Here is a 19,591-nt window from a genome sequence, read left to right on the forward strand (position 1 = left end):
ACTGTTAAGCTCAAGTACTCATCTGCAGATACCCCAGGGCAGTGGAATCATTCATCTAACCCCAACCCTTCTCTGTCTCAGTATATGCAATAGTTAATCTTGTCCTTGTTTTAGTAAGAGCTCTTTAAACATGCTTTATTCAAAAATGTCCTGCTGAGTTGCTTCCCAGTTCTTTTCTGCAATATTTTAGAACAATATTCTCAAATAAAGACACTTCAAGTATTCTAGTTATGGGTCCGGTTATGACTGCATTATTTCAGTCAAGTAAATGGTTATTTAGCATGTGCAAGTAATACAAGAGCTTTAACCTTTGTGCAACACCACCATCACAGATCAAACCAACCACCCAAATCACAGAAATTCTACCAGGGCTATCCAATACTTCTGCCTTCCTATTAACATGAAAATGGCGGCATAAATAATAAGTTAACTATGGCAATACATTATTGTCAATAAATCAACACAGTGATGGATTATCCATCTATAAAGTAAAATAATACATTTTAACTCTAACAGGTTTTTCTGCGCTACAGCATGTCTCCACTACATTTTAAGACAATCTGTTTTCTTTCTAAATATCAAAGAATCTGACTCAGATATTTCCTGAGACAGGACGTCAATGAAGTAGGGTCAGTGAGAGGCCAGAAAGGGTTCAGGCAGACTTACAGTGTATACATGTGTTTTATAAATTCAACCTCAAAAACCAATGTACTGTATGCTCAACGCAATTGCATTCTGCACAATAGCAAACATTTCAGAGGAATCATCTATTGCTCACTGGAGCCGCTTTTACCCCTTTTTCTAATGGAAAATATATTGTTAGGTCAGGTTTTATCAGTTCATCAGTAGGATTGAAGTGATCCTTGTAATCCAAGTCATCTCTGTTACATTAATCCTTGAAGTCCATAAATGGATTCCATTTGCACAGACTCGTTCTTCCCTAGTTTTTCCATTCAACTCAATTTCAAATGTCAAAATCCCAATTTATTCTTTGATATGCGCTTATACAGTCTGAATTAGAAACTGGAACAATCCTAATTTTTTATTTATTTTTATTTATTTTTTTAAACACACTGGGTGTACCCAGTGTACACAGAGTTGGGCTGTGCTACAGTTCCCATGGTGGCCAATAAGAAGTTTAATACAGAAGGAAAGGCAACCACAAACATAAAGCACATCCTCTCATCCTTTCCTGGACACACAAGCACATTACCATTCTTCCCTGATCAGCCTTATCAACAGAGAGACGATACCACCCAGCTCAGACAGGCCTGTAATTGGCTTGTTAGATCATGAGGATCATCATTCACTCATCATTCACATGGTGGCTGTTACAGCACAAGAGCAAAATAAAGGAGAAAGCAAAAAAATTGGAAACAGGTAGGAATAAAGGAAAAGAGGTATAAAACAGAAATACAAGATATGAGATATTACTTTTTTATCTGTGTTTTTTCCCCTATGGGTTCTCTCAAAGCATTCTGTTAATAGCCCAGTGACAAAACAGTAAAAGTGTGACCATTCTTCAGCCCAACTAAAATTGAAAAAGGGTATTTAATACAACAAAGGCAGCGATTATTCATAAAAACACATCACAAAAAGTTTTGCTGGCCAAATGAGTACTGCTCCTCAGTAGCACAACTTTAGTTTGCATAATCTCATTAAAAAGATTTTTATGATAACACAGTCTAGACCAACTATGCAGAAAGGCTTAAGCAGCTCTCTGGGGAAACTTGTAACAGTTTAGGTCTGAAATAAGAAAACTTTTCTCTTTGTGAAAGGTCATTTCAATGTTTTTGTGTTGCAGTTGTAATTACTGAAGTGCTAAGAAGCCCCCCTGTGTAGACACAGCATAATTTCATGACAACATTTAATTCAATACAAAAATACTGCCACAATTTAAAGGAACACCGCACCCTTTTAAAGAAACAATTCACCCAAAAATGAACTTCTTGTCATTACTCACCCTGATGCTGTTCCAACCACATATTATGTTCTTCTGTGAAACACAAAAGGAGAGTCCTTTTGTGTCAGCTCTGGCAGAGGGAAATATTATTAGCGAATAACGCATAAGCTTTGATCTGTTCATCAGAAAAAAGTTTTTTAAAATGGCTTCTGAAGATTTTGAATATTGTAGACAAGTTGTTCAGGCTACTTTTATGATGATTCTTTTTGTACTTTTTGGAGCTTGGCAGTGTAAATCATCATACACCTTTGTTGTATGGTTAAAAGCAGTTTGGACATTCTGATGAACATCACATAAATGTGAATGTGAAGTAACAGTGACCAATGACAATACTCTAGAACATACCTAGTATTTGCTTACATATTGTAACAGAGATCTAGTAGGTTATATATCTTAAAAGCCATCAGCGAAAGAAAAAAAAAAAAAAAGATTGATGCAAAAAGGCATACATCTTGTTAGCTTTATGACCACAGAAATCCTACAGAGCATATCTCAAGGGGGTGTTTATGACAGTTTAAAACCACAAACACATTTCCACTAGCACAGAGAGAGAGAGAGAGAGAGAGAGAGAGAGAGAGAGAGAGAGAGAGAGAGAGAGAGTGAGTGAGTGAGTGAGTGAGTGTTAGCATCCTGCAGGCTGGTAAAATGATGCCTTATAAATCTTTGCACCCCTCCCCCTCACAGCTTGGATTTAAAATTTTCATGGCAGAGGTGTGCTGGAATGGACTGGATTGCCCATTGCTAGTCTGCACTCTACATTATTCACTATCCACTTTATAGATGACTTCATTTATGTTGACAAAGGACTTAAGGAGAGATTCTTGTCTTCTAGTTCTTCACAGATTTCCTCCTTTTCTGTCCACTGTGTTCTTGAGGAGACAGAATCTGACAGAGCTCTTCCATTTCATCTCTGAATCATTCATGAAGCATTGCTGGCTGCCAAGATCCAAACCCTGCCACAGTCACACACACGTATATTATAAACATATATCACCTGCTCACGATCCATGATATGTGGACCTGTCGTCTTTGTACCTTACATGAACTTTGACTGCACACAACCCCGTATTAAGCTGAAATAAATTGATCAAATATTATCACAAGAGTCAGTGCACAGTTGCTGTTCTTTTTTAAAGGGATAGCTCAATCAAAAATGAAAATTCTGTCATCATTTACTCATCATCGTGTTGTTACAAATCCATTTTACTTACTTTCTTCTATGGAGTACAGGAGATGTTGGCAGAATGACAGCCTTAGTCACCATTCACTTTCATTATATGGAAAAAAAGATGCAATGAAAGTGAATGGTTACTGAGACTGAACAAGTCAAATAGTTTTGGAACAACATGAGAGTAAGTAATTGATGACAATATTTTTCATTTTTGGGTAAACCATACCTTTTAAGCACAGAAACAGGCAACACTTTCTCTGTATATCGGTTGAAAACAAAAGCACTGAAGCCCCTCTCCAGTCAGCAGAGAGCACGCACTGCTCTTCCCAGATATTGTCCCTGTAGGAATGATGTCAGAGGCTGAGAGGATGGGTCTTACCTCTGCCATGGGCACTCCCTCCGGGGGACGGCAATGCAGCACAATCATACCCTTGATTGGCACTTCCTCCCCTTGAGGATCCTGCTCGAAGTTCTTTCGGAGGTCTGTTTGAAAAGATAAGAGGCAGCTGTCACAGCGGGCAGAGTCCGAGCCATTATCTGGCCTATCTATCGCCTTCTCTACTCAGCATCTTGCTCTCTACGCTCCCTTGCCCTTAGTTTTGACTATGCAACCTTGGAAAGCCAGGGCAAGAGAGCAAGAGAGTGTAGGCAGTCTTGATGGTGTTTCCAGGCATCTGCTTGTGTTGCAGGTGTCGCTGGTTGACAGTTCTGCTTCTCCCCGACTGTGCATGTACAGCAGTGGATTGTCTTTCACATACACTGCAAATTCTTTCAATTAGTTGGAAGAAAGCACTACAAAATATCCAAAAACTGTGGAAATTCAGCATCTATAAAAACAAAACACTTCAGTGATCAGGCTTCTCTTCAGAGTTCTTGATTTACTAGCAAATTTTATTGAAAAATAATTCGATTGATGAAAATAATTATCAATTTTTAACCATTAATTAACTATACATTTTTAAACTAAAGAAATTAGTTTAATCTAATATTCAGACTTTGCTCAAATTTGCCTCTAACTATATCATTTTAAATTAAGTGCATTCTGATTTAATGCATTTAGTTCCCTATCTGTCACTCACTCGACGTTGGTGTCGATGTAGTGACACTAGGGGTCACTCTTGGGAGCCCGAGACACCTCTGGTCTTTGATAAAAGGCCAATGAAAATTGGCGAGTGGTATTTGCATGCCACTCCCCCGAACATACGGGTATAAAAGGAGCTGGTATGCAACCACTCATTCAGATTTTCTCTTCGGAGCCGAACGGTCATGCTCATTGAGCTGAATACTACTGTTCATTCACCTGCTGGATCTGACGGCGCATTTCAGCGGCTTCTCCCCCTCTGCACTGGTGCACTGCAGAGAACGCCCCTGGGCGCTTCGGCAGAAAAACTAGAGAGTATATTTTCTGAAAGAGCATTTTTCCCCTCTAAAAGAGTATATATTTCTCTAAAAGAGCGCACACACGGAACGTCTTTTTAAAGACGCGTCTTTTTAAAGATGCTTTTCCGATTGTGTGTTATTCCTTGTTGTGCTCGTTATCTCTCGCCTTCTAACGGTCACGATCACTGTCTTTCGTGTCTGGGCACTGCTCACGTGGAGACAGCGTTCGTGGATGGTCACATTCTCATTGCGAGAATGTGTCCATGGCAACGTTGCGGTCGCGGCTCGCCTTCGTAAGGAAGCGAGCCACCCCAGAGGCTCCCGCCTCGGTCCTTTTACCCACGGGTTTGAGGCCAGCGCGGCTAGCACTGGGGGCGATTTGGGGACCCCAATGGGACCGCCTCCGCCGGGTATCCTCCCGCGGACCTCCCATTCCCCAGCACGCTCGTCTGCCCCGATCGGGCTTCCGGGTGAGTCCGCCGGCTCGTCTCACGGCGAGTTCGACCTCTTATTCGGAGCCCGCGAAAGTGATGAGCTCTCGAGCGCAGCATCGGAGAGCGGGCTCGTCCAGTCGGAAGCCTCGGCTGGGCTCCTCCCTTCGGGGTCGATCGCCCAGTCACAGGCTGACGCGGAGATGACGACATGCTTTCCCGGACAGCCGCGAGCGTCGGTTAGAGTGGATTTCACCGTTCTTCCCTGAACCCTCGCGGCTCTGTGATTGGTTCCTGGGCTCGTGGCGCCGCTCAAAGCCACGCCCCGCCCCGTTCCTTTCTTCCCGGAAGTGCATGAAGAGCTGACAAGATCGCGGGAGGCACCTTTTACTGCCCGGTCCCGATCTTTTCAGCTTCCCCGCTCTCACTACCCTCGATGGTGGGGCGGCCAAGGGTTATTTGGCAATCCCCCGGTGGATAAAGGCGCTAGCGGTGCACCTATGCCCGCAGAGCGCCGCCACCTGGCGTGGGTGCCCAAAGCTCCCGTCCAAGGCCTGTAGGTTTACGTTGTCTCTGACGGTCAAAGCCTACGGCGCTGCTGGACAAGCCACCTCCGCCCTGCACGCCATGGATCTCCTGCAAGTCCGCCAAGGCGCTAAAGGAACTGCACGAGGGTAGTTCCGCCCCGGGATTGATGCAGGAACTGCGCTCGGCGACCGACCTCGCTCTCCGAGCGACGGAGGTCACGGCGCGGTCTCCCGGGTGGACGATGGCCACACTAGTGGTCCAGGAGCGCCACCTTTGGCTCAACCTGGTCGAGATGGGTGAGGCCGACAGGACACGATTCCTTGCTGCCCCCATTTTCCAGGCGGGCCTATTCGGCGACACTGTCGAGGACTTTGCCCAGCAGTTCTCGATGGTAGAGCAGTAGATGGATGCTAGCCGGCTTGTCCTGCCCCGGCGTGGCTCAAGATCCCCCCATCTACTCATCGCCGAGGGCGTCCCCCTGCGGTGACTGCACCGGCTCCGCCGCAGCCCGCCCCTCCGGCCCGGCCCCGGCGTGGAGCCCACCGCAGGAAGCCGACGCCACCCGTCTCACAGCTGGCACCGAAGAACCCACGGAGGTCTTCGAAGCGCCCCTGAGACAGGCGACCCAGGGACAACGAAACCCGCTGCTCTGGAGCTGGTAAGCAGATCTTCTTTTTGTTACCTTTTGCATTTAAATTGCGCTGCATGCCCAAGTGGCTGCAGTACTCAAGAGCTCCGCAAGAGTGGTTTCCTTGTTCCCTGGGTCACATATTCGGTGTGTACGGCTGGCATCACGACCACCGTCCACGACTCCATTTGGCAGGTTGGTGCTCCAGCGGCGGTCTCCCGCCCTGAGCGCCCAGCTGTGGCACAAATCCGCCCCAATGTGACAGTCTCCACGGGTCATGAGGACAAGCCTCTTCCTCCCCCGTCCCAGGCTGTTCCGGGGGTGGTCACAAGGAGCCAGGTAAGTGCTTCGATGTCCTCGGACTCAGCACGGCCACGATGTGGTGTGGCACCTCAAGCTCCGCCCCGCCGCGAGGCCCCACCCGCCGGTACATCTGATGACGTTGTCCCTTTGGTCCCCCTTGCGCGGAACTCGGGTGCATGGCTTGCGCTTTCCAGTCCGTCGCGAGGGCTGGTCCGGACCGTCCGACTCGGCTGCACGATTCACTTCGCTGGGCATCCGCCCAGGTCCAGCGGTGTCCACTTCACCTTGGTGAAAGATGGAAACGCTGCTACCTTGCGCGGAGATCGCTACCCTCCTACGGAAGGACGCGATAGAACCTGTCCCTCCAGCCGAGATGAAGAGGGGGTTTTACAGCCCCTACTTCATTGTACCGAAAAAAGGCGGTGGGTTGCGGCCAATCTTGGACCTGCGAGTACTGAACCGGGCCTTACACAGACTCCCGTTCAAGATGCTGACGCAAAGACGCATTCTAGCGAGCGTCCGGCATCAAGATTGGTTCGCGGCGGTAGACCCGAAGGATGCGTACTTTCACGTCTCGATCCTTCCTCGACACAGACCCTTCCTGCGGTTTGCGTTCGAGGGTCAGGCGTATCGGTACAAGTCCTCCCTTTCGGCCTGTCCCTGTCTCCTCGTGTCTTTACGAAGATCGCAGAGGCTGCCCTTGCCCCGTTAAGGGAGGTGGGCATTCGCATTCTCAACTATCTCGATGACTGGCTAATCCTAGCTCACTCTCGAGACGGGTTATGCGCACACAGGGACCTGGTGCTCTCACACCTCAGCCGACTAGGGCTTCGGGTCAGCTGGGAAAAGAGCAAGCTCCTCCCGGTTCAGAGCATCTCTTTTCTCGGTTTGGAGTTGGACTCAGTCTCCTTGACGGCGCACCTTACGAACGAGCGCGCCCAGTCGGTGCTGGCCTGTTTGAAGGCGTTCAAACAGAAAACAGCGGTTCCACTGAAACATTTTCAGAGGCTCCTGGGGCATATGGTGTCCTCGGCGGTGGCCACCCCGCTCGGGTTGATGCATATGAGGCCGCTTCAGCACTGGCTCCAGACTCGAGTCCCGAGACGGGCATGGCGCCACGGGACACACCGCGTGGCCATTACGTCAGTCTGTCACCGTCTTTTCAGCCCTTGGACCGACCTCTCGTTTCCACGAGCAGGTGTTCCGCTAGAACTGGTCTCCAGGCGCGTCGTGGTCACGACAGACGCCTCCAAAATGGGCTGGGGTGCTGTTGGCAACGGGCACGCAGCCGCCGGCCTCTAGACGGGTCCACAGCTGCGTTGGCACATCAACTGCCTCGAGTTACTGGCAATTCTGCTCGCCCTGCGGAGGTTCCGGCCGTTGATCCAGGGCAAGCACGTGCTAGTTCGGACAGACAGCACGGCAGCGGTAGCATATGTCAACCGCCAAGGCGGTCTGCGCTCCCGCTGTATGTCATAACTCGCCCGCCGTCTCCTCCAACGGAGTTAGCAGCACCAAGTCGCTGCAAGCCACTCACATCCCGGGCAACCTCAACACTTCGGCGGACGCGCCGTAACAACAGGTTACCCTCAAGGGAGAGTGGAGACTCCACCTTCAGGTGGTCCAGCTGATTTGGAGTCGATTCAGTCAGGCACAGGTGCACCTGTTCGCCTCCCAAGAATCCTCCCACTGCCCGCTCTGGTACGCCCTCACCGAGGCCTTCCTCGGCATAGACGCGCTGGCACACTGCTGGTCCCCTGGCATTCGCAAATATGCGTTTTCCCCAGTGAGCCTGCTCGCACAGACCCAGTGCAAGGTCAGGGAGGACGAGGAGAAGGTCGTCCTGGTAAGCACCCTACTGGCCCGCCCAGACGTGGTGCTCGGACCTCACGCTCCTCGTGACAGCTCCCCCCAGGCAAATTCCCCTGAGAAAGGCCCTTCTTTCTCAGGGAAGGGGCACCATCCGGCACCCGCGCCCAGACCTCTGGAATCTCCATGTCTGTCCCCTGGACGGGACGCGGAAGACCTAAGCTGTCTCCCACCTGCGGTGGTAGACACATTCACTCAGGCTAGGGCTCCCTCTACGAGGCGCCTGTATGCCTTTAAGTGGTGTCTGTTCGCTAAGTGGTGTTCTTCCCATCAGGAAGACCCCCAGAGGTGCGCAGTCAGATCAGTGCTTTCCTTCCTGCAAGAGAGGTTGGAAGGGAGGCTGTCCCCTTCCACCTTGAAGGTGTACGTTGCTGCCATAGCAGCACACCATGACGCAGTCGACGGTGAGTCCTTAGGGAAGCATGATCTGATCATCAGGTTCCTAAGAGGCGCCAGGAGGCTGAATCCCTCCAGGCCACACCTTGTTCCCTCATCGGACCTCTGTAGTTTTTCAGGGTCTACAGAGAGCCCCCTTTGAGTTTTGCAGTCAGCCGGGCTTAAGGCACTCTCCTTGAAGACTGCCCTCCTGACTGCACTCACTTCCATCAAGAGGGTAGGTGACCTGCAAGCGTTCTCTGTCAGCGAAACGTGCCTGGAGTTCGGTCCGGGCTATTCTCACGTGATCCTGAGACCCCCGACCGGGCTATGTGCCCAAGGTTCCCACCACTCCTTTTAGAGACCAGGTGGTGAACCTGCAAGCGCTGCCCCAGGAGGAGGCAGACCCAGCCCTGGCGTTGCTGTGTCCGGTGCGCGCTTTGCGCATCTATTTGGATTGCACGCAGAGCTTTAGACTCTCTGAGCAGCTCTTTGTCTGCTTCGGTGCACAGCGGAAAGGAAGCGCTGTCTCCAAGCAGAGGATCGCCCACTGGCTCACTGACGCCATAACTATGGCATGTCTCGCCCAAAACATGCCACCCCCGGTAGGGCTACGAGCCCATTCTACTCATGGTGTAGCGGCTTCTTGGGCCCTGGCCAGAGGTGCCTCTCTAACAGACATTGCAGAGCAGCGGGCTGGGCAACACCCAACACCTTTGCAAGGTTCTACAACCTCCGGGTGGAACCGGTTTCGTCCCAGGTAGTGGCATGCAACACAAGCGGATAAGCCCGGGATAGCCGGCCGGGTGTATCGCTTGCACATAGCGCCTTCCACCTCCTTTTGAGCTGAAGATGTGCGCTGTTAATTCCCAGTAGTGTTCACAAAGGTTGTTCCCTGGTTGACTTCCTCCGAGCCCTGTGGCAGTCGAGTTTTCGGAGAGACTCGCTGCCGGCCCAGTACACGCGCTAACCAAGAGCCCGGTTCTAGGGTAGGTGCTCCGCATGTGGCGGTTCCCTGTAAGGCTAACCCCATGCGATCTATATCTTCCTCTAGTTCGTTTCCCTACTGGCAAACTGCGTCTTCCTTGGGCAGAGCCCCTCAGTCTCCATGTTGTAGTAACTCCTCCCCCATTGGGTAGGATCTACCTTGAAGGCTCTCCACATGGTTGGAAAGACCATGTGATGTATTCTTCCACTTAAATATCCCCCCCTCTCTTGGGGCGAGGTGTGGTCTCCGCGGTGTCCTCCCCTTGGGAGGGACACCCCCCGACTAGACCTGGCGGCCCAGTCGGATAATCCCCCTTCTTTTTTAGGGAGTGGAAAAAGAGAAGGGGAAAGAGGCCATGACTGGGTTAAGCCTGTCTCTATCTCTGGGTTGTCGACTTGTCCCCAAAAAGGGCCGTTCAACACTCATAACTGTGTTGGGGGAGGTTACGTGTAGACCTGGTGTGCTGGCTATGAGGCACACAGAAAGTCTGCCCACCACACACCGCCAGTTCACGTAACACAGTTCAGCCTTGTGGCGTTTTGTATAGGGACCCCTAGTGTCACTACATCGACACCAACGTCGAGTGAGTGACAGATAGGGAACGTCATGGTTACTGGTGTAACCTCCGTTCCCTGATGGAGGGAACGAGACGTTGGTCCCTCCTGCCACAACGCTGAACTACCCGCTGAAATGGCCGGACCTTATATCGGCTCCTCAGCGTAAAACCTGAATGAGTGGTTGCATACCAGCTCCTTTTATACCCGTATGTTCGGGGGAGTGGCATGCAAATACCACTCGCCAATTTTCATTGGCCTTTTATCAAAGACCAGAGGTGTCTCGGGCTCCCAAGAGTGACCCCTAGTGTCACTACATCGACACCAACGTCTCGTTCCCTCCATCAGGGAACGGAGGTTACACCAGTAACCATGACGTTCCTTATTTAAAAACAAATTAACAAAACAACATGTAATAGATTTTTGCCACTAGCCCACAGTAATTCACCTGCTTTTTCATTAGTTTACAGTGTTGCCTGATCAGATGTTATATTTCATAATTGTTGAGCTTTGATGATAATTAAATTAATTTGACAGCCCTAAAATAACAAATTAAATACGTTTTAGCTTTGCCATGCAAGCAATGTTTCTTTCAACTCCTTTCGAGCAATGCTAAAAGAGAAAGAAATGTTTGAATGTTTTAAAAGATTTGTAAATGTCTCGGTATACTCACAGGCTATCCTCACGGTGGCTTTACGACTCTTCGAGGTTCCTAGATGACTCCAGGCAACACAGAGGCACCAGTAGTCTTCTGGACCATGAAAATCCTCTACCTGCTGCCTGGTAACATTGATCATAACTTCGCGGATTTTCAGCCCTGTACAGTGAGAACAAGAAAGCAGAAGTCATGAGCATCTCTTTCTGAATTCAATTTAAGTCAATGCCCATTAAGTATTGATCATTGTTTGGTCACTTCAGGTAGGATCCCTAATGGCGATTGACTGTAAGTATATACACAGCCTAAATAAGTCTTAAGAGTCAGATGGCAAAAAGAGATCTCAATCAATTCTACAAGTGAAGTTTAAAAATATCCGTTGTATAGTTATTATAAAGCATCTCTAAGACCGGTGAAAAATTGAATGGCCATGGGTAGCTTTTTCCTTTCATAAGCTGCCCTACATAACTCCAGTTTCATGTCTCTGTGCTCTAAGTTTCTGAGTACATTACTGATAAAACACTTTTCTCTCTCTTTCTCTCTGTCTCTCTCTCTCTCTCTCTCTCTCTCTCTCTCTCTCTCTCTCGGGAGATCCATCCTTGTTGCCTGTGCCACAGATCAATAGCAAGATGATTAGCCTAAAAGCACAAGTGCCAGGAATGCATGTTACCCCTGAGACTTAATTTAAGACTAATATCTTCGAACGAGATGGTCAAAGATACAACACTAAACCTTTCAAACTTAGCACAAATCTAAGATCGTTAAATCTGTAGAGATGCCCTTTAATGTTGCTTGACTTTTAAAATCTGACATCCTGTGCAATGAACTTTTAAGTCGAAGCCTAAAGTTATAGTAGATTGGGAAAACCTTCCCTTTTCAATCTGTTTAATTGGCTTAGGACCTATGATTTGTATTCTTCTACCAGCCATGCTATCCTATTGTTCAAATAGCAGATGAGAAGGAAGATGCCGAAGACCATCTACCTCTCCCCTCTACTACTTTAATGTGTACTCAAATAAATACTCTGTAATCAGGTATGCTCATGTACCATAAATCTCTTAACAACAACAGCAGGGACCCTATCTAAACAATTTTAACAGATAAACATCAATAAATCTGAAAGTGGCTGGCAACTATACAGGGATTACTATTGCTGCTCCAAGATAAAATGCTGGCATGCATTTTATGTAAACAAAATCAGTTTAAGTAGACTCAGTTCATTTTGAAACTTATTTTGTGTGTTAAGATTAGGATGAAACCAATGCAATGGGGAAAAGGCAGGGAATGTTGCTGACAATGTGCTCTGATACCTGACTTTTGCACTGGAAGGCATTTTCAGGGTCTCGTTAAAAGTAAAGCAATTGGTTAAAATAATTATTGTTGTTTTGAGGATCAATATTGCTTTTAGGGATTGGTCAGAATGGTCGACAATCAACTAATTGATTACTGAGGCAGACTAGAGAGGAATCTGACCTCTGGTTTAACGATTATGTACAAAATCCAGTACTATTTAGCAGCTTGAGCAAAAACTGTTTGGCACACTTTTTTTTTTTTACCCTCTTTCCCCAGTTTCACTTTGCTTGTCAACTTTACTGGCATTATTACCGGCTTAACATGTGTACAAGTGTTGTACTCATACCTGTTTACATTTCGATGACAAAACCAGAGAATAATAAGTCTCATGTAATCGTGGGTTTCTTACGTTGTCAGATTTTTGAATAAACTTGTTTTTATTTATGAGCGTCTTGCTCCTTGTCTCTGGGAGAGGTGCAACTTTGCTGCTGCCACTGCTGTTTCTGCATCGCAAATCCACCAATTTGCGAGGTGATGTTGGCATAAATAAAACAACATTTCATGTACTGTAGCGCCAGGACATGACACCGTTGTTTGGCAAATTCGACAAGCTGTAACGCTACAATCTACTTGCCGTTTGCCATCAATCTTCTCACCTGTAATGTAGATCTGTTGCTCTGTTGTCCTGTGAGCGCTCAGCTCCGCCTTTCCAGGGAGGAGAATGTTACTGCAGCGTTGCGCTGCTTGGTTTTAATTACACTATAATGTGTTTGTTTATGTATTGTATGATACATATGGTCTTGTATAGTGGGTGCCATATCGTATAATACGATACAATATCTTTTTACACCCTATATATATATATATATATATATATATATATATATATACAAATACACCGATCAGCCACAACATTAAAACCACCTGCCTAATATTGTGTAGGTCCCCCTCGTACCGCCAAAACAGTGCCAACCCGCATACCACAGTTGTACAGAGCGGTTATCTGAGTTACAGTAGACTTTGTCAGTTCGAACCAGTCTGGCCATTCTCTTTTGACTTCTGTCATCAACAAGGTGTTTCTATCTGCAGAACGTCTCGGGTTACTTGACTGTAACCCTTGTACCCTGAAAAATCGGAACGAGATGCTGCGCATGTTTCAGTGCTTATGGGAACGTCTTTAGGAGTGACCAGCTGTGAATATGTGTGCAACACGTCAATGAAATTGACTAGAACCTTTATAGCCTCTGTTGGTGACATCATTAGAATGCGCCAGTACCAGGGGCTATAAATAGATGTGCCACAGGTGCATCGTCAGGTATATTTGTCTGAAGAGCAGTCCTGGGACATCCTCAGTGCGGCAATGAAGCACAGCATCTCGTTCCGCTTTTTCAGGGAACAAAGGTTACAGTCAAGTAACCCGAGACTTTCCCTGTCAAAAGCTACACTTAATGCTGCGCTTGATTCAGCGCTTATGGGAACGAGAATACGCAAGCCACCGCACTGTGGGTGTCTGGACCCCTTACGGTTGTGTAGTGTGTGCTCACAAGAACGCGAAAGGTCTCAGACATGAGCTTGTGATGTTGACTCAAGGACGTGAGAGCCCGGAGTGGCATGAACATCCAAACTATAAAATCTTATGAATGTGTGCGGAGATGACCAGTCTGCTGCATTACAAACATGCTGCAGAGGGGCACCCCCTGCCAAAGCATTAGAAGAAGCGACCCCCCCTGTTAGAATGAGCCCTGATGCCTACTGGCGAAGCTTGACCGCGCGCCTCATAGGCAAGGGCAATATCATCCCTCACCCAATGTGACATTGTCTGTTTTGTGGCGGCCGCCCCCCTGTTATGGCCCCCATGACAAACAAATAGTTGACCTGACTTACGCCACTGGCTAGTACGGTGGACGTAGGCCTGAAGAGCACGGACTGGACACAGTCTATGAAGTTTCTCCTGATCCGGCGTTGTGAATGGCAGAGGACGGAAGGCCTCAAGAGTGACCGGATGTACAGTCGAGAAAGGAACCTTAGGCAGGTAGTCAGGATGAGGATGCAATATCGCTTTCGCCATTCCTGGGGCAAAGTCTAAGCAGGATGGCAAGACAGACAGAGCCTGCAAATGCCCAATTCTTTTTAAAGAAGTGATAGCCATAAGAAAAACCATCTTTAGAGTCAGGAACTTTTCAGACACTGACTCTAGAGGTTCAAAGGGGTCTCAACCAGACCCTCAAGGACTATAGCTAAGTCCCATGAAGGGATCCTGGTTCTAACGGGAGGCCTCAGTCGCATGGCCCCACGAACGAAGCAAGTGAGCAAAGGATTTTCCCCAGTGAAACCCCATCAATCAAGGTGTGGCAAGCCGACAGAGCGGCCACATAAACCCTGAGAGTGGCGGGGCATGTGCCTACTGACAATTTCTCCTGCAGGAAGTCCAGAACTGAAGCAATCTGGCAGTTAACTGGATCTGCATTATGTGCAGTGCACCACCTTTCAAAGACACCCCATTTATTTGCATAACTTTTTCTAGTGGAAGGAGCCCTTGCACTCAGAATGGTCTCAATAACTTCAGGTGAAAGCCCAGTGTCCCTCAGTTGGTACCCTTCAGGGGCCAAACATGAAGGTTCCACAGCTCAGGCCGGGGATGAAATATAAACCCCTGCGCTTGAGACAGAAGGTCCCTCCTCTCAGGTATTGCCCAAGGCGAGCCGTCGAGGAGAGATATTATCTCCGAGAACCATACTCTGTTCGGCCAACCAGCGCTGTCAGTAAGAGGCAAGATCCTTGTTGACGAACTCTGGCTAGAACTCCTGGGAGAAGAGAAACCTGAGGAAACGCATACAGGTGCATTTTGGGCCATGTATGCACCATCGTGTCCAGACCCAGGGGGGCTGGGTGACTCAGAGAGAAGTACAGGGGACATTGCGCTGTCTGTTGGTAGGCGAAGAGGTCCACCTCTGTTTCATAAAATCTTAACCAGATTCGTTTCACTACCTCAGGGTGGAGTTTCCTTTCTCCCGTTGGTATTTTCTGTCTGGACAGTAAATCCGCTCCCACATTCAGGCATCCAGGGATATATACTGCTTTGAGTGACAGGAGCTTGCCCTGGACCCAAAGAAAAATCTGTCGCGCTAGTCTGTTTAGCTGGCGCGACCGCAGACCTCCCTGGTGATTTATGTAAGAGACTGCCGCTGTGTTGTCCACCCGCACCAGGACATGGCAGCCTCTCAGCTGCTGGAGGAAGTACTTCAGGGCCATAAATACAGCCATCAACTCGAGACAGTTGATGTGCCAATCGAGCTGATAACCCTCCCATTCCCCTTGAGCTGGACGACCACTTAAGACCGCTTCCCAGCCTGACAGGGAGGTGTCTGTCGTTAGCAATCTGCGTCGGCAAGACACACCTAGAGTGGGACCCAAGGCGAGGAACCGGGGTCTGAGACACATAGAGAGGGTACGTAGCCCGTGGCGCGTAACCCTTAACTACCTTCGGGGATTGGCCCTTGGATGAAATCTAGCCACAACTGAAACGGTCTCATATGCAAAAGGCACATAGGGATCACAGAGGACGCAGATGCCATGAGACCTAACATTCTTTGATACTGAAGAACAGTTCGATCTTGGCCTAGCCTGACTTTGCTCAGAGTATTCTGAATGGTCTTGATTCGAGCGGGAGACAGCTGTGCCTGCATCATGATCGAATTCCATACGATCCCTAAATATGTCATTCTCTGGGCAGGAGAAAGAACGTTTTTCTTGTCGTTGAGTCTAAACCCCAGAGAAACTAGATGAGCTAAGATGACATTTCTGTGCTGTAATGCCAGTTCTTGCGATTGTGCTAGTATCAGCCAGTCGTCTATGTAATTCAAAATGTGGATGCCCTGGAGTCACAATGGAGCCAGTGTTGCATCCATGCACTTTGTGTATGTGCGAGGTGATAAGGCTAGGCCAAATAGAAGAACCCGATATTGGTAAGCTTCGCCACCAAAAGCAAACCTCAGGAACTTCCTGTGTTGTGGCAGTATTTCTATATGAAAGTATGCGTCCATGAGATCGATCGTGACTAACCAATCGCGATGTTGAATTTGTGACACGATCGTCTTGACAGTTAGCATCTTGAACTTGAGTGCCCTGACTGAGCGGTTCAAGCCTCGAAGATCTAAAATCGGACGCAATCCCTCATCCTTCTTGGGAACCAGGTAGTATCTCCTGTAGTAACCTGACTTTCTCTCTGGAAGAGGAACATGTTCTATGGCCCCTTTGACCAGAAGAGATTGCAGCTCTTGTGACAGTAAATGTGCTTGTTCCGGTTTCACGGTAGCGAGGACCACACCGTTGAAACGCGGAGGACGGTTAACAAAGCCCTTTTCTACTGTCTTTAGGACCCACATAGAAATACACTGCCAGGTTCTCTGAAATGGGTACCAATTTTGATACTTCCCATTGAGGGGATGTTGGATGTTCTGTGTCCTGGGAGACAACAGGAAGCATTGGAACACCCAACATTTTGCTGGAAACCGCTGCACCCCGAAACACCAGAGGCAGTGGGGATGGAGAGGTTTCGTGGGGGTTTAGGGAAGGAGCGGGTATATGTTTTGCGTGCCCCGTCCCGAGGGAGGCTACCCCCACAAGGCTGGGCACAAGACTGTCAGGACTTCTTCTTTTTGGAAATAATGGTCCTGAGGTCTTGCTTTGGAGGCTGCTGAGGGTGACGAGCCGGTCCTCAATCTTTACTAGGGGGAGCGCGACTCGCCACACTTTGTTTTTGAGCCTCCCTTCTGGAAGGACCAGGGCGAGGCTGGGTGGCCGGCATCCCCTCCCCCTGAGTGCGGTGAGGAAGGAATTGCACAAAGGCTTCCTCGTGTTTTTTCACCTCCCGAAACCTGGCGACCACTGCATTCACCGAATCGCCAAACAGGCCGAAAGGTGAGACCAGGGCATCAAGTAGGAATACTCTGTCCTTATCCTTGATGCCCGTGAGGTTTAGCCACAGATGCCTCTCCGTGCTGACCAAAGCAGCCATTGAACGACCGATAGCACGAGCCATCTGCTTGGTTGCACGGAGAGATAAATCTGTGGCTCGACGAAGCTCTGAGAATACTTCCTCATCGATTGTACTACCCGCACTCAGGTCCTTCAAAAGATCAGCCTGGTATGCCTGTAACACCGCCATGGTGTGTAGCGCAGCACCAGCCTGACCTGCTGCTTGATAAGCTTTCCCCACAAGCGTTGAGGTGGTTCTACACGGTTTTGTGGGGTGAGTTGGTCTTTTTAATGATGATTTCGAACCAGGCGAGAGATAGCCCACGAGTGTCTCTTCTACCTGTGGCATCATCGTATACCCCCATGCCTTAGCACCCACGATAGTTGAATATGTCGATGTCGAAGGCACAAAGATATGGGAAGTATAAGGTTTCCCCCATGAATGAGTCAACCCATCATGGAGGTCTTCAAAGAAGGGGAGAGATTTTGTGTTCCCTTTCCCTGGCCACCAGACAGAAATCTGTCTTCTAGTTTTGATCGTTTGGGGGCCTCTTGTTCGCGTGGCCAGTCTAGCTGTAATCTGCCCACCGCACGAGTAACCACCTCGAGTAATTCCTCAACCGCTTTGTCATCACGTGAGGAACGTTCAGAGGTAGGCAACTCAAAGTCCGCAGACCCAAGAGATTCATCGTCCCCCTCATGAACTGAAGAGGTGCCGGGACCTGGAGAGAGAGCGAGTGATAGGGACGGACCCGTCTCTTGCTCCTCAGCCAGATCCATACGCGAGCCCCACGATGAAATCGTGGGTGCTGGCTCTTGGAAGTAAGCAAGACGAGTGTGCAGTGTCTTCACTGTGAACAGCTCACAGTGCTCACACTCGCCTCGCTCTAATGCAAGAGCAGCGTGCTCTTCCCCCAAACAAACAAAACAAAACTGGTGTGTGTCCGATAAGCCATAGGATCTAAGCATGGAAACACACACTGTTTGCTTTGTTGATCGCTCATTTTTTCTTTCTTTTGTCTTTTCCACACTTGAATGACAGAGAAAGAGAAAGTTTTCTGCACACTGCCTGACAAATCTAACTCCTATCAGAAGAAAAGTAGAGAGCTGAGAAGCTGAGAAGCACAAACACATCACAGAGTGGTCTGAAGACAAAAGACCTGACGATGCACCTGTGGCACATCTATTTATAGCCCCTGGTACTGGCGCATTCTGATGATGTCACCAATAGAGGCTATAAAGTTTCTAGTCAATTTAATTGACGTGTTGCACACATATTCACAGCTGGTCACTCCTAAAGACGTTCCCATAAGCGCTGAATCAAGCGCAGCATTAAGTGTTTTTGACAGGGAACTGCCGCTCACAGGATGTTTTTTTGTTTTTGGCACCATTCGGAGTAAATTCTAGAGACTGTTGTGCATGAAAATCCCAGGAGATTAGCAGTTACATAAATACTCAAACCAGCCCATCTGGCACCAACAATCATGCCATGGTCCAAATCACTGAGATCACATTTTTTCCCCCATTCTGATGGTTGATGTGAACATTAACTGAAGCTCCTGACATGTATCTGCATGATTTTATGCACTGCATTGCTGCCACATGATTGGCTGATTAGATACTCGCATGGATGGTTGTTGGTGCCAGATGGGCTGGTTTGAGTATTTCTGTAACTGCTGATCTCCTGGGATTTTCACACATAACAGTCTCTAGAATTTACTTTGAATGATGCCAAAAACAAAACAAAAAACATCCAGTAAGGAGCAGTTCTGTGGACAGAAATGCCTTGTTAATGAGACAGGTCAACAGAGAATGGCCAGACTGGTTTGAACTGACAAAGTCAATGCCAACTCAGATAACTGCTCTGTACAATTGTGATGAGATGCGGGTTGGCGCTGTTTTGGCGGCACAAGGGCAGGTGGTTTTAATGTTGTGGATGATCGGTGTATATATATATATATATATATATATATATATATATATATATATATATATATATACTGTATATTGGGGCTGTGACTCGATTACATTTTTTAAAGAAATTAATCACACATTTTTCTGTGATTAATCACAATTAATCATGGAACATTAAGACAAACATTAAAATAATCATAAATACATTTACTTTATACTCTGTCTCAAAGAACTTGAAAGAAATTGGTTATCATAATTAGTTTTAATTATTTAAAAATAAATATGTTTTTTATTTATTTTTTTAATTAATTATACATATTTTTCCTCGTATAAATCTTTGATACAAGTACTGTACATGTATATATGCCATAAAATCTTTTGACAAGCTGTAATGTAAAAATCTTCTGCTGTTTTCCATTTCATTATTTAATTTTTTCCTTAGCTTAATATTTTTACTGGAGATGCTTTGAAGGGAATCACTTCAGAGAGGGGTTTAGAATGCTGACAGTGTGCTGTGCTTTTTTGTCTAACAGTTACTACTGGACTGTCAGCACACAAAAAC

The 19,591-nt window shown here is 47.7% G+C and overlaps 1 protein-coding gene across 1 annotated transcript in view; it reads right to left on the minus strand.

Moving 5' to 3' along the window:
* LOC127434239 (netrin receptor UNC5D-like) overlaps positions 1-19,591 on the minus strand; it is a 276,011-nt gene that overhangs the window by 61,865 nt on the left and 194,555 nt on the right. Inside the window, exons 3-4 of the mRNA XM_051686828.1 lie at positions 10,864-11,007; positions 3,514-3,617 (exon numbers count right to left, since the gene is read on the minus strand). Of these exons, the coding sequence (XP_051542788.1) occupies positions 3,514-3,617; positions 10,864-11,007 (248 nt within the window). The remainder of the gene's footprint in view (positions 1-3,513; positions 3,618-10,863; positions 11,008-19,591) is intronic.

Source organism: Myxocyprinus asiaticus, chromosome 4 (assembly GCF_019703515.2).
Source record: "Myxocyprinus asiaticus isolate MX2 ecotype Aquarium Trade chromosome 4, UBuf_Myxa_2, whole genome shotgun sequence".
Taxonomy (NCBI): domain Eukaryota; kingdom Metazoa; phylum Chordata; class Actinopteri; order Cypriniformes; family Catostomidae; genus Myxocyprinus; species Myxocyprinus asiaticus.